Raw genomic sequence first — 10503 nt, 5'->3', positions numbered from 1 at the left:
TAATTCATTGATTGCTCGATCTCTTGGTAAATATGGAATCATCTGCATGGAGGATCTGATTCATGAGATCTATACTATACTGTTGGAAAACGCTTCAAAGAGGCAAATAATTTCCTGTGGCCATTCAAGTTATCATCTCCTCGAGGTGGAATGGAGAAAAAGACCACCCATTTTGTAGAAGGTGGAGATGCAGGAAATAGGGAAGACCAGATCAACAGGCTTATTAGAAGGATGAACTAAGGTATCTACCATGGTGTTTTTATGATTTGGTCAGTTAATAAAGTATCTGCTTCCAAATTGAAAAAAAAAAGAAGAGTCACCGATTTGGTTAATATCTGTTTCATCCTAGGGATAAAATATTAGTCCATAGTAAATCAAGTCTACAACAGTCTTACTAAATGTATCAAGCAAGCACAATAAAACATGCAGGCAATTGAATATAAGCCACACAACATGCTCATGTACAAATTTTTCCTGCGCTCAAGAACAGCAAGGAAACTTGCCCATGTATACTTTCTTCAGATGGGTCATATCACACAGGAAGTAAGGACTAAAAACCAGACCTTTATTGCTGATATTAGTCACTTCACAATAAAAACCTAAAAGGCCAGCAAACAAAGCTCCCTCCAGGATAATAATTCTGGGCCCTGTAAAGTTCTAAGCCAAGATGTGGTACCCTCCTATCTTCAAAATGGTAATGGAGCATCCCATATAACTTCTGACCACAGACTTAATTTGCTGGTATCAGCCATCTGTCTAATCTGTGGTCCAAAACCCGTTATTAGCACAAATACAGTAAGCACTATTCCACAAACCAAGAGAGGGAAAGTGAATAGAGCTGCTGAGGCCTTAAAGAAATTTCACGTTTTTTTTTAACGAAGAGCTAAAAAACACAACATGAGTGAAAACCAAAACTCATCACAACAAAAAAGGGTGGGAACAAACAGAACAGGTAGCAGCTCCTTGGTCTCTCGCCTAAATCAAACGCCTGCCTAAATCAACTGTTGCTGAACAACAGCATAAGAACCAGTAAGCAAGATGTAATCTGGGCTTGCTGCTTAGATTTGGGATTTTTATGGTGAGCAGGGTGATTTCTCGATAGAAAATGGAGTTTAAACTCTCTTTGCCGGATTGTTCTGGGCTGAGCAGCTGAGGAGGATCAAGCAGCGGGTGTTCAACCCAGGTTCCTCCCTCTCTCTCTCCTGGGTCTCTCCCCTCCCCTCTCATTCACTAAGGCGGGGGTGGGGAGGGGAGTGCACGGCTTTTCAGCTCCCAGCTCCTTAAAAAACCCTTTCCGGAACCACCGCGCATCACCCTGCCCCAGCAGCAAAGAATTTTGCGGCAAAGGGCTTGCCAATCCGGAGCCGAGAAGTGAAATCTGCGCCCAAGGGCAATTTTAATTGTCTAACCTGGCCCGATTTCCTAACAGGCAGCCGCACGGGGAGAGAAGAGGGAGGAGGGAAGCAGCTCCAAGAGGCAACAGGGGGCAAGCAGAGGCAGAGAAAGGGACCAAAGTGGCAAGATCCCAGCCCCGGTCCCCGAGAAGATTCTGCATAAGGGACTCTGGGGCTGCCCCCACCGTTCTCTGGGAGATGTCTGCAAATCATATATGCAGCCAAAATGGCGCTGAGAATAAAAATATAATTTAAAGGCAGGTCGCCATATTGTAAACAGAGAGGCAAAGAAGAGGTGGACTCGAGACACCCTCCATGATTCCATCCAGGGCCGCAAGCGCCGGTTCGCAGGGCTCGGAACCAGGGAGGCCGAGAGCTCCGCGCACCCACCGTGAGGAGAGCCCGGCGGCATAACAGCCCAGAGGGCGGCGGGCGCGCGGGCCGCGGAGCGGCACAAGGCCCGGAGCTCCTCCCCTTCCTCCCCCGCCACCGCCGGCAGCAGTCGAGCGGCTCAGTCCCTGCTCCCCGGAGACTTCTAATCTCAGATGGGGTTCGTCTCATTCCTAACAACTCCCACCCTGGGGTTCGGACCCACTGGCTGCTCCTCCCAGCAGAACGGCAGGATCCCGGCAAACATCCGGGGGCGGGGAGGTGCTCTGCCCAGCAGCTGTAGAGTCCGCTAGCGGCTGCAAGCACCCCGTTATTTTGCAGGCAAGGGCAGGCCGAGTGAAAGAACGAGCCGACGCGGGTTCGCCAAGGGGCTCCAAAGGGGTCCTCAGGCCTTACCAGCACTGGAGGTGAAAAGCGGCCGGGCAGTGGTCGCAGCACAGGAGATCTCCACCTTCCTTGCAGCTATCGCAACTGTCGTGGTTGGTGGCCCTGCCGCTTCTCCGGGGCTCCTTCTCGGGCTTCCGACTCCGCTTTTCTGTTTCGTCCGACTTGGGGGGAGCCAGCAGAGCTTGGATTTGCTGCACACACATACAAACGGTGTGTGTGCATACTTGGAGCTCCCGGGCGATTCTTCGCCCCGTCGGCGCAGCTTCTCCGTCACCCACCCCTGTCCCCCCTTTTGTCCTTCTTCCTCCCATCCACACTGCTCCCAGAACCTCTCAACCCCCAGAACCCGGGGGAGCGCGCCCAGATCGCGTTCCTGTAGCACGACGAGAACAGCTTCTTCCAAATGGGGAGGATCTGGGTAGGGGGATGGGGCGAGGGTGTGCGGTTCCCTTCTCGCCACTTCCTTGTATGGACAGTGGGGGACTCCAAAGCTCGGCTCGGGAGAGGCCCGAAGCCCGGTACCCGGACGTGCTGGGGGAAGCACAAAGGGGCCGACAAGAAGGGGGTGGGGAGGCCCGCCGGTGCAAGGAGATGGAGTGGGTTGGAGCCTCGGGAGAGCGAATCGAGGGCGGCGGGTAGGTGAAACTGCTGCAGACGTCCTCAGAGACTGAGCTCAGGCACCCAAATTGAAAGATGGGAGGAAGACTGGGTAAGGAAGAACCCCCCCTCAATCCCAGGCCCTCTGGCGCTTCGAGTTTGGGGCCGGCTTTGTGGGGCGGAGGGCGGAGGTTCCCTCCCAGCGCTAGGTAAAGGGATGAGGAGGACCACTCTTACCTCCATCAGCCCCCCCGACGTGTCCAAGTCGTATACGATCGTCTTGGTCTCCATTTTCTCCCACATTCATCCACCTCCCGGGCTGGGCGCTCTCTGCTCCGGCCCCCCCAACCCCGGGGGGAGGGGGGAAACGGGGGAAGGAGGCGCTCCTGACCCCGGCTCCCCTTCTTTTTTTCCAACACGGGTCCTGACTTCTTCGTCCTGACTCCCCCCCACCCCCCGGCCCCCAGTCCCTGGGACGGCAGCGTCCTCCCCACGGCTGTGAGGGGGGAGAGGCCCCTCAGCCCGGCCAGGAGGCTGGTTGCACAGTGGGTCCCGGCTCCGGGGGTCGGGCCTTGGCGGGGCCTAGTCCCACAGGCTAAAGCCGGTGCTGGAGGCCGCTGGATCGGCCGGGAAGGCTGGCGGACGCTGCCATCCCGGGGCTGGGGGGATCGGCGGGGGGGTGAGAGGTTAGGTGAGGTTGTGGTACGTGAGGTGACTGGGGGGAGGGTGATGGGGGGTGGTCCCCGGGCTCCGCCTCTCGCCGCCGCCGCCGTCTGCGTCCCGGCTGCCGCGCACTTGGCGCAAACTTACCGCGAGCGCCCGCAAAGCCACCCGCGCAGGCGCCCCGGGATCGCCGCTCGCCGCGCGCAACCGCAGTGACAGCCGGCGGCAGGGCTCCCGCGCAGCCGCGGTGAGGGGATACCCCCCAGCGCGCAGCCGCGCTGGCATTCGTCTGGAGCGCCGAAGCTCCGCCTTTTTGCCCGGCGCCAGCGTACTGAGCTAAAAGGGCGGGACCAGGGTTCTCGCGCAGGCGCTTGGAGAAGCTCGTAGGGGTCATGGCGCAGCCGCAGGAACCCGGGGACGCTCCATCCATTGGTGTTTGTGTCTAGACCCAGAGGACTCTACTTGCGCGCACGCGTGTTGGGTGTCCCTTCCTATCGCCCCATAACAACACAGCCGGCTTCTGCGCAGGCGTATTGACACCTGTAGGCCCTCACAAAAAAACTGCTGCTTTCGCCATTTTGGTAATGGGATAAGGGATCCAAGCTCTTGGAAGTCCTCAGAAACGATCAGGAAGGAGCAAGGTGTGGTGTTGAACGGAGCCGGCAGGCTGTCGGTAACGGCAGTATTCATAAATGTGTATTACAGGACCATTTGGTTCAACATCAGTGTGGCCGGGCGAGGCCGCCATATTGGTAAAGAGAAAAGCCATTGCGACAAAAACCGACGCTTTTGGTGGTGGGTAGAGTGTTTCCACTTTCCTCCTGCTCCCGAGAGTTAACTTTAACTCGAGCATCTATGCCTTGAGCAGTGAAAGCAAAAGTTCTGCCTACCCGTTATTATCCTCTCTTGACTAATGTCTGTTCGAACCGCTCTTTAAAAGGAATCTAGAGGCCGAGAGACCGTAAACCTGACAACGCCCAGCTACCTGCCTACCTTGGACTCTAACTCCCAGTTTGCAACGCGTAAGGGAGTTCAAAGGGCGAACGGAAGCGCATAGCTCCTTGGGAACAAGACTTGCGACGGGTCCGATGGATTGTGGGAGTCGTAGTTCTTTATGCATGGGATGTGCTGTATGATACAACAGACTGGGATTAACCTGCCAGAGGGGAAACTTGAGCTGCGGCAGTGAATACTGGGATTTGTAGTCTAAGGCCTTCACCTCGAATTCTGGGCGTGGATTCATGCTTGTGTCTTGGCGCCTGCTCCTCTAGGGTGACAGTCAGGTACCGTTCAGACTGAATGAAGCAGTGGAGGAGAAAACTGCATGGTCGTGCCGATACTAGAGATTTAACTGACGTTTACATGTGGCTGTGTCCTGCCCACGTAAGGTTATGCCACATTGCATTTCAGGAAAGCACTTATTCTACTGAGCCATCTCTCCAGTCCCCAAAGAACTGAGCTAAGGGGCAGGCCCCCCACATTGCATTTCAGAAGAGAAAAGGATCTATACACCATCCGACTTAATGTCTTCATTTCCAGATGCAAAGAACAATGATTTGTGTAGGTCACATAGTGGAAGAATTATCACAGGTTACTGTCTACTGACCAAAAATGGTTGCTGTTCCTTCTTTCTAGACAATACAGAAGAGGAAATAGGTAGGGTAAGTTTGCCAGTGTGTGCAATTTTGGCTTGTTTTTCTGATTTTTCACTTTTTTGATGACCGTTTTGGCCCCCATAGACCGTAGTCAGTTATAAGCTAGAGATGTGACCTTCAGAGAGGGTGCACTGAGCTAGATTGCTTGTATGGAAGAGGCTAGAGGTTATCCCTCGTGGGGCTGTACTTTATGCCTCAGGCCCTCAGAAGTTGCAGCCTCATGTGCCCTTTCTCATTGGCTTCCTTCCTACTTCTTGGAAACCAGCTGTGCTGCTGTGTCAGCCTGAAGGCATTATGGATGGGAGGAGGAAGGCATTGGTACTACCCTGTGAGCTAAGCTTTGCTTGGATCAACACCATGAGTTGCACCTGAGATCAGGAACAGGGCATGGCTAGTAAGGGAAATAAGACAAGGGTCTGTTGACAAATGCCTTGGGAGCTAATCCTACCACACACCTTGCTGCTGGAGCTTGGAGGATGAGGTTAGCTCACTGAGGAATTGGAGCCACCTTGGAAAGTTCCAGCTCGGAATGTTCAAGGAGAAGTGGGGAGAGCAGGTGGCATACAGATGTCTTTGGAAGCGACCTCTAGTGGCTGATTTAGGCAATATGCTCTGCTGAAACTGAAGCTTCTGGGTTCCTCTAAGTAGCTTGTGTTAGAGCCAAGGGTTGGACAGGAGTTGTGGACAATACCTCCCAGCTACAAGATGATAGAAGTAGAAAGTGCTAATTGCTTTTGATTTTTCTTTGTTTCTTTTTCAATACTGGGGGTAGAATGCAGGGGTGCTGTACCACTAAACTATATTCCCAGCCTTTATTTATTTTTTAAATTTTGAGACAGCACCTTATTAAGGTATCCACGTTGCCATCCAACTTGCAATCCTCATTCTTCAGCCTCCTTAGTAGCTAGAATTCCAGGCATACACCACTACGCACAGTTTGGTGTTCTAAGTTTTTTTTTTTTTTTGGAACCAGGGATTGAACTTGGGCTTTTACGCTTGCCAGGGAAGCGCTTATTCCACTGAGCCATCTCCCCGGCCCCTGGTGTTCTAATTTTTTTTTTTCTACTGGTGTTCTAATTTTTATCAGGGATTTTTGTCATCTGGCTTCTGAGTTGCCGTAACTGCCTGTTTCCTGCTTTCTGCTCTTTCTCTAGAAAGCATCCACACAGGGTACACCTTTAAACATGGAGCATGTATGCTGGGCAGATACTTTCATCTTAGAAGGCTCTCGAGAGTCATAGGGAAAGGCCAGATTTAAGTCAATCCTGCATGGCCACCTTTTCCCAGAGCCCAAAGAAACTTAGGTGCCAAACTCTTAAGCTGCATTGCTCCTGCGGAAGAAAAGGAGAGATGTGGCAGACTTCCTGGACTTTGTCAGCAGTCCAGTAGCGTTGAGAAAGGGCTTGGGAGTGTGCCAGCCTGTAGTTCTAGGCCTGCCAAAGAGGAGGAAAAGAGGCATTGGGGTGAGTGCAGAGTTGGGTTCCTGGGTTCCCACACCCCCGTGGCATGAGCCATTGGGTCCTTTGTTGCATTAACCCTTTGGGGACGGTGGTCCCTGTTCAATAGGCTGTAACTGGTTTTTAAATAAAGTCTAAGGATGATTGATTGGTTCTACATGTCTTCTGGTCCTGAGGTCTATAGCCCATTTATTTATACCTCCCTTCCACAAAAGCAACATCCACTTGGCAAATACTTGATTTTTTTCAAAAACACCATTTTAATAAGGAAACAACAGAAATAAAAGATTGTTCTCTGGCTGGAGCCCAGACCCCATATAATACATTATATGTACAAAGTGGCCTTCAGCCAGCCCTGGGGCTCGTCATTGTTCTATGCCAAATTCCTGGGTCTTTGGACCTCTGCTCCTCTCCAGAATATACCTGCCTATTCCTCTTATGTCATAGGACAGTGGCAGGAGGGACTAGTGGGAAGGGGAGTGTTTGTAAGAGACAGATAAACATCAGGGAAAGGTCTCCCTCTCATCAGAGTACAGGGCTGCCAGGGAGCAGTGGAGTATTCTGCTTTGGTGTGGAGCATAAGTACCCAGTGGAGCCCAATCAAGGCTTGGGGTAGAGTCCCTGAACCCCTTTAGAGTGCTTTCAAATTATTTCCTCTACCAGGATGGACCAGGAGGCAGAAACATTGATTTCTGGGGCTTTCGAGAGCTCTCTGAGGGGCTGATGTTGGCATGCTAGAACTATCCCAAGGTCACCATCAAGAGCTGATTTGGCCAATGGTGATGGTCCTGTGAGGAGCACCCTGGTGCATTTTTCACCACCAGCAGCCTGGCTGGAGAGTCTTATGTGCCAGGGATGGCCACATGGAGAAAGGTATACCTGCTGTGCCTATGACTCCCAGGCAGGAGGGTCAGGGCATAGAGGACGGTCAGGAGAATGCTGGCTGTTGATGATGTGCTCCAGCTGTGTTTTACTCAGTCGGGTGCCCCCTGACTTGGGCCGAAGGACAGGCCCTAAATGAGCAGTAGTGCCAAGTACATAGGCCATGATGGGCACTGCAGGCATGAAAGGGCACAACTTCATGAAGGATTGGTGGCATCTCTTCCCAGGTGGTATATACAAGAGATGGAGGGGCAATAGAAAGCCAGGAGCCCTTCTGCTGGGTTGTGTGCAGGGCTGAGTGAGCTTCCCCAGGGTACCCCCACCTAGATGGAGACTTCATACTCTTTCATCTCCTGCAAAAGAAAAAGACTGCTGGGAGTTGGAAACTTGCATAAGATTTGCCAGGCCACAGTCTATCTTCCCAACAAAAGGGAAAAAGTGAGGCTTTGGTGGGATCCTCAGGGGTATCTACCCAAGGGAGCAGAGAATTGAGTCCTGGATAGGGTGTCAGGGCTGCCATGGGTACTTACTCCAGTCTCATAAGTTGGATTGTCAAATGCTGACTCCACGGTGATGCGGTTGTAAGGGCGAGGCCGTGTTCGGGGCAGCTGCAGGGGGCTTTTCCCCTGGAGCCTGTGGGATGGAGAAGCTTGTTAGTCAGGAGCACAAGCAGGAGTGAGTCAGATATGCAGAACAGGAAGAGACTTACCTGGAGAAGTAGAGGTACACACCTCCCACCAACAGCACCATTGCTACCAGGGGCAGGAAGATGGCAGCTGCAATGTGGGCAGCATCCAGGGTCCTGGAGGTAGCAGGTGCCTTGGCAACTGAAAAATACAGAGGCCAGGGTTGGAACAGAGGTCCCTGTCACCAAAAGCCCATTTCCCCTCACCTGTGCCCAAGGGCAGCCAGATAACATTTTCTTCTAGATGGCTAGGGTTAGGGAAGGAGCTTTTTGTCCAGGTAGGCCCAGACCTCTTTCTCTGCCTTCCATCTGCCATGAGAACCCATGGCTTGGAAGTTGTGAGAACCAGGTACAGGGAGACCGCTTTCTTAGCTCTCAAGGGCAAGAACTCACCATCCAGGCTACGGCTGCTGTAGAACCCATCCAGAGAGGCTGGAACAAGAGGGGAGGGCCAAGGACAGTGGGTGAGCCCAGTGGGCCAAACCACTAATACAAGGAACAGAGGTAGTGGGCTGATTGTGGGTAGGGTCTGTCCAAGGAGAACCTACTCCAGCTTTTCGTTTTGTTTTTTTGCCATACCGGGGATTGAACTCAGGACAGGCAAGTACTTATTCTACTGAGCTATCTCCCTGGCCCACCAGCTTTTGTCTTTTTTTTTTTTCAAAGTTTTATTGATAAACAGATAGCAATGAGACAGTTTCAAATCAAATTGGAAGTACAGTTCCAACAACACCAGCTTTTGTCTTAATGATGCCGTATCAGAAGGTTCTGGCAGAGGGAAGACCAAAGGGGAACATGAAGGATGGTAGTGGGGAATGCAGGTAGTTCTGGTTCTCAACACTGGACATCTCTGCAACAGCAGCCCACTAGGGTTTTGGGGGGGAATAGGGCACTCACCAGCCCTACAGATGGGTGGAGGGTCACTCCAGTGTGAGGGGTGCCCGGGCACACACTTGATGCTAGCCTGGCCTTTCAGCACATAACCAGGGGCACATGAGAAGTGGACAGTAGCCCCTGCGGGGTGTAGACGCTTCTCAGGACTGTGAGCACCATTCTTGGGGGCACTAAGGCCATGGCATGGTTTGAGCTGTTCCACTGCAAAGAAGGGAAAGCCCAGTGAGGATGCCAGGCTCCGAGGGCAGGCAGCATCTTTTATCTTCTGTCACAGATTTCCCCTGCCCATCTGTTACTTACAGAGACATTTGGGAGCCCGGTCACTCCACTTGGGGTTGCCAGCCTGGCGGTCATGGCAGGTGAGGATGCCACTTCCTGTCAGCACAAAACCGTGGTCACAAATGTACTGCACGGTGGCCCCCACAGGAAACTTGGGACTGGATATGAGGCGTCGGCTGTGATCCACATCCCCAGGGTCATGACAGGAAGTCACTAAGAGTAGGGAATGAACAGAAGTAACTCAAGGAGGACTAAGCAAGGCCCAGTCCACCCTGATTTTGTTCCAGACCAGCTTGTCACTTCACATTATATGGCTCTACTCCCTAATAAAGTGTTTTTACCATTTTCCTGGTGTGTCCGCTCCCATTTATTAGAGTTAACAAAACCATTTGTTCCTTTCCCATTCATTAGGTCAACAGTGGTTGGCTATCCACCAGGAACAAAATACATGGGGTACTTGGTTGATAATGCTATGAAAAGGTATCATCTCCAAATGGCTTAGGAAACAGACTATAAGAGGTAAACGACTTTCAAGGATACCACTAAAACAGTGAGGACAGCTCACTGGACTCTCAGAATCCAGGAATGAGGGTTGGAGGTTGTGTTGGGCTGGGGAACATGGGGAACAAGTACTTACCCCTCTGGCATGAAGGCAGATCCTCACTCCAGCTTAGGTCCCACTGGCACATGAGGACACTGGATCCCACCACCTGGTACCCAGGGTAACACTGGTAAGTGACCACAGTGCCGTGTATCAGCTCAGGCTGCGATGGGTTCTTCCAGCCATTGGGGATCTCAGGCAATTCTGGACATGTGTCATTGCGGGGCACCTCTGTGGGCACAGAAGTGGCAAGATGCAATCTCTGGGCTAATTCCAAAGGACTGTAATAGTCCCTTCAGCCTGAGGTTACCCTGCCAGGTTGTTCTGGGCTCAGACTGACCTGAGTGGGTTAAGAGATTCATTCCTTCAAAGTCAAGGGTCTTTCTTTGACTATCCTGTATCTCTCTGTCTCCTAGACTTCAGGGTTAGCATCTAGGCTTTGGCCTCACTTCTAAAAGTACCTTGGAAAGTTCCTTAGAGCAGAGAGATGGGACTAGGTAGGATAAGGGAAATGGTCACTTCTATTAAAAAGTCATATAAAAACAAAAGAAGGTTCCTTAATTTCTTTCTTTCTTTCTTTCTTTCTTTCTTTCTTTCTTTCTTTCTTTCTTTCTTTCTT

The 10503-nt window shown here is 51.9% G+C and overlaps 2 protein-coding genes across 5 annotated transcripts in view; both read right to left on the bottom strand.

Moving 5' to 3' along the window:
- Phf12 (PHD finger protein 12) overlaps window positions 1-3637 on the bottom strand; it is a 56434-nt gene extending 52797 nt beyond the window's left edge. The window contains exons 1-2 of one of the 2 annotated variants that reach the window (XM_004635394.2): window positions 3006-3637; window positions 2181-2362 (exon numbers count right to left, since the gene is read on the bottom strand). In XM_004635394.2, coding sequence (XP_004635451.1) covers window positions 2181-2362; window positions 3006-3071 — 248 coding nt within the window. In that variant the 5' untranslated portion in view covers window positions 3072-3637. Of the gene's footprint in view, window positions 1-2180; window positions 2839-3005 lie in introns of both variants that reach the window. The other variant, XM_023719863.1, reaches the window with a different exon arrangement.
- Window positions 3638-7405: 3768 nt separating this feature from the next.
- Sez6 (seizure related 6 homolog) overlaps window positions 7406-10503 on the bottom strand; it is a 48765-nt gene continuing 45667 nt past the window's right edge. The window contains exons 11-17 of one of the 3 annotated variants that reach the window (XM_004635392.2): window positions 9921-10115; window positions 9305-9496; window positions 9008-9205; window positions 8504-8542; window positions 8135-8252; window positions 7956-8058; window positions 7406-7794 (exon numbers count right to left, since the gene is read on the bottom strand). In XM_004635392.2, coding sequence (XP_004635449.1) covers window positions 7762-7794; window positions 7956-8058; window positions 8135-8252; window positions 8504-8542; window positions 9008-9205; window positions 9305-9496; window positions 9921-10115 — 878 coding nt within the window. In that variant the 3' untranslated portion in view covers window positions 7406-7761. The remainder of the gene's footprint in view (window positions 7795-7955; window positions 8059-8134; window positions 8253-8503; window positions 8543-9007; window positions 9206-9304; window positions 9497-9920; window positions 10116-10503) is intronic. The other 2 variants (XM_004635393.1, XM_012515642.2) reach the window with 2 other exon arrangements.

This window comes from Octodon degus, unplaced genomic scaffold, assembly GCF_000260255.1.
Source record: "Octodon degus isolate 3935 unplaced genomic scaffold, OctDeg1.0 scaffold00072, whole genome shotgun sequence".
Lineage (NCBI taxonomy): Eukaryota > Metazoa > Chordata > Mammalia > Rodentia > Octodontidae > Octodon > Octodon degus.
This window is presented reverse-complemented; position numbering and strand designations above follow the sequence as displayed.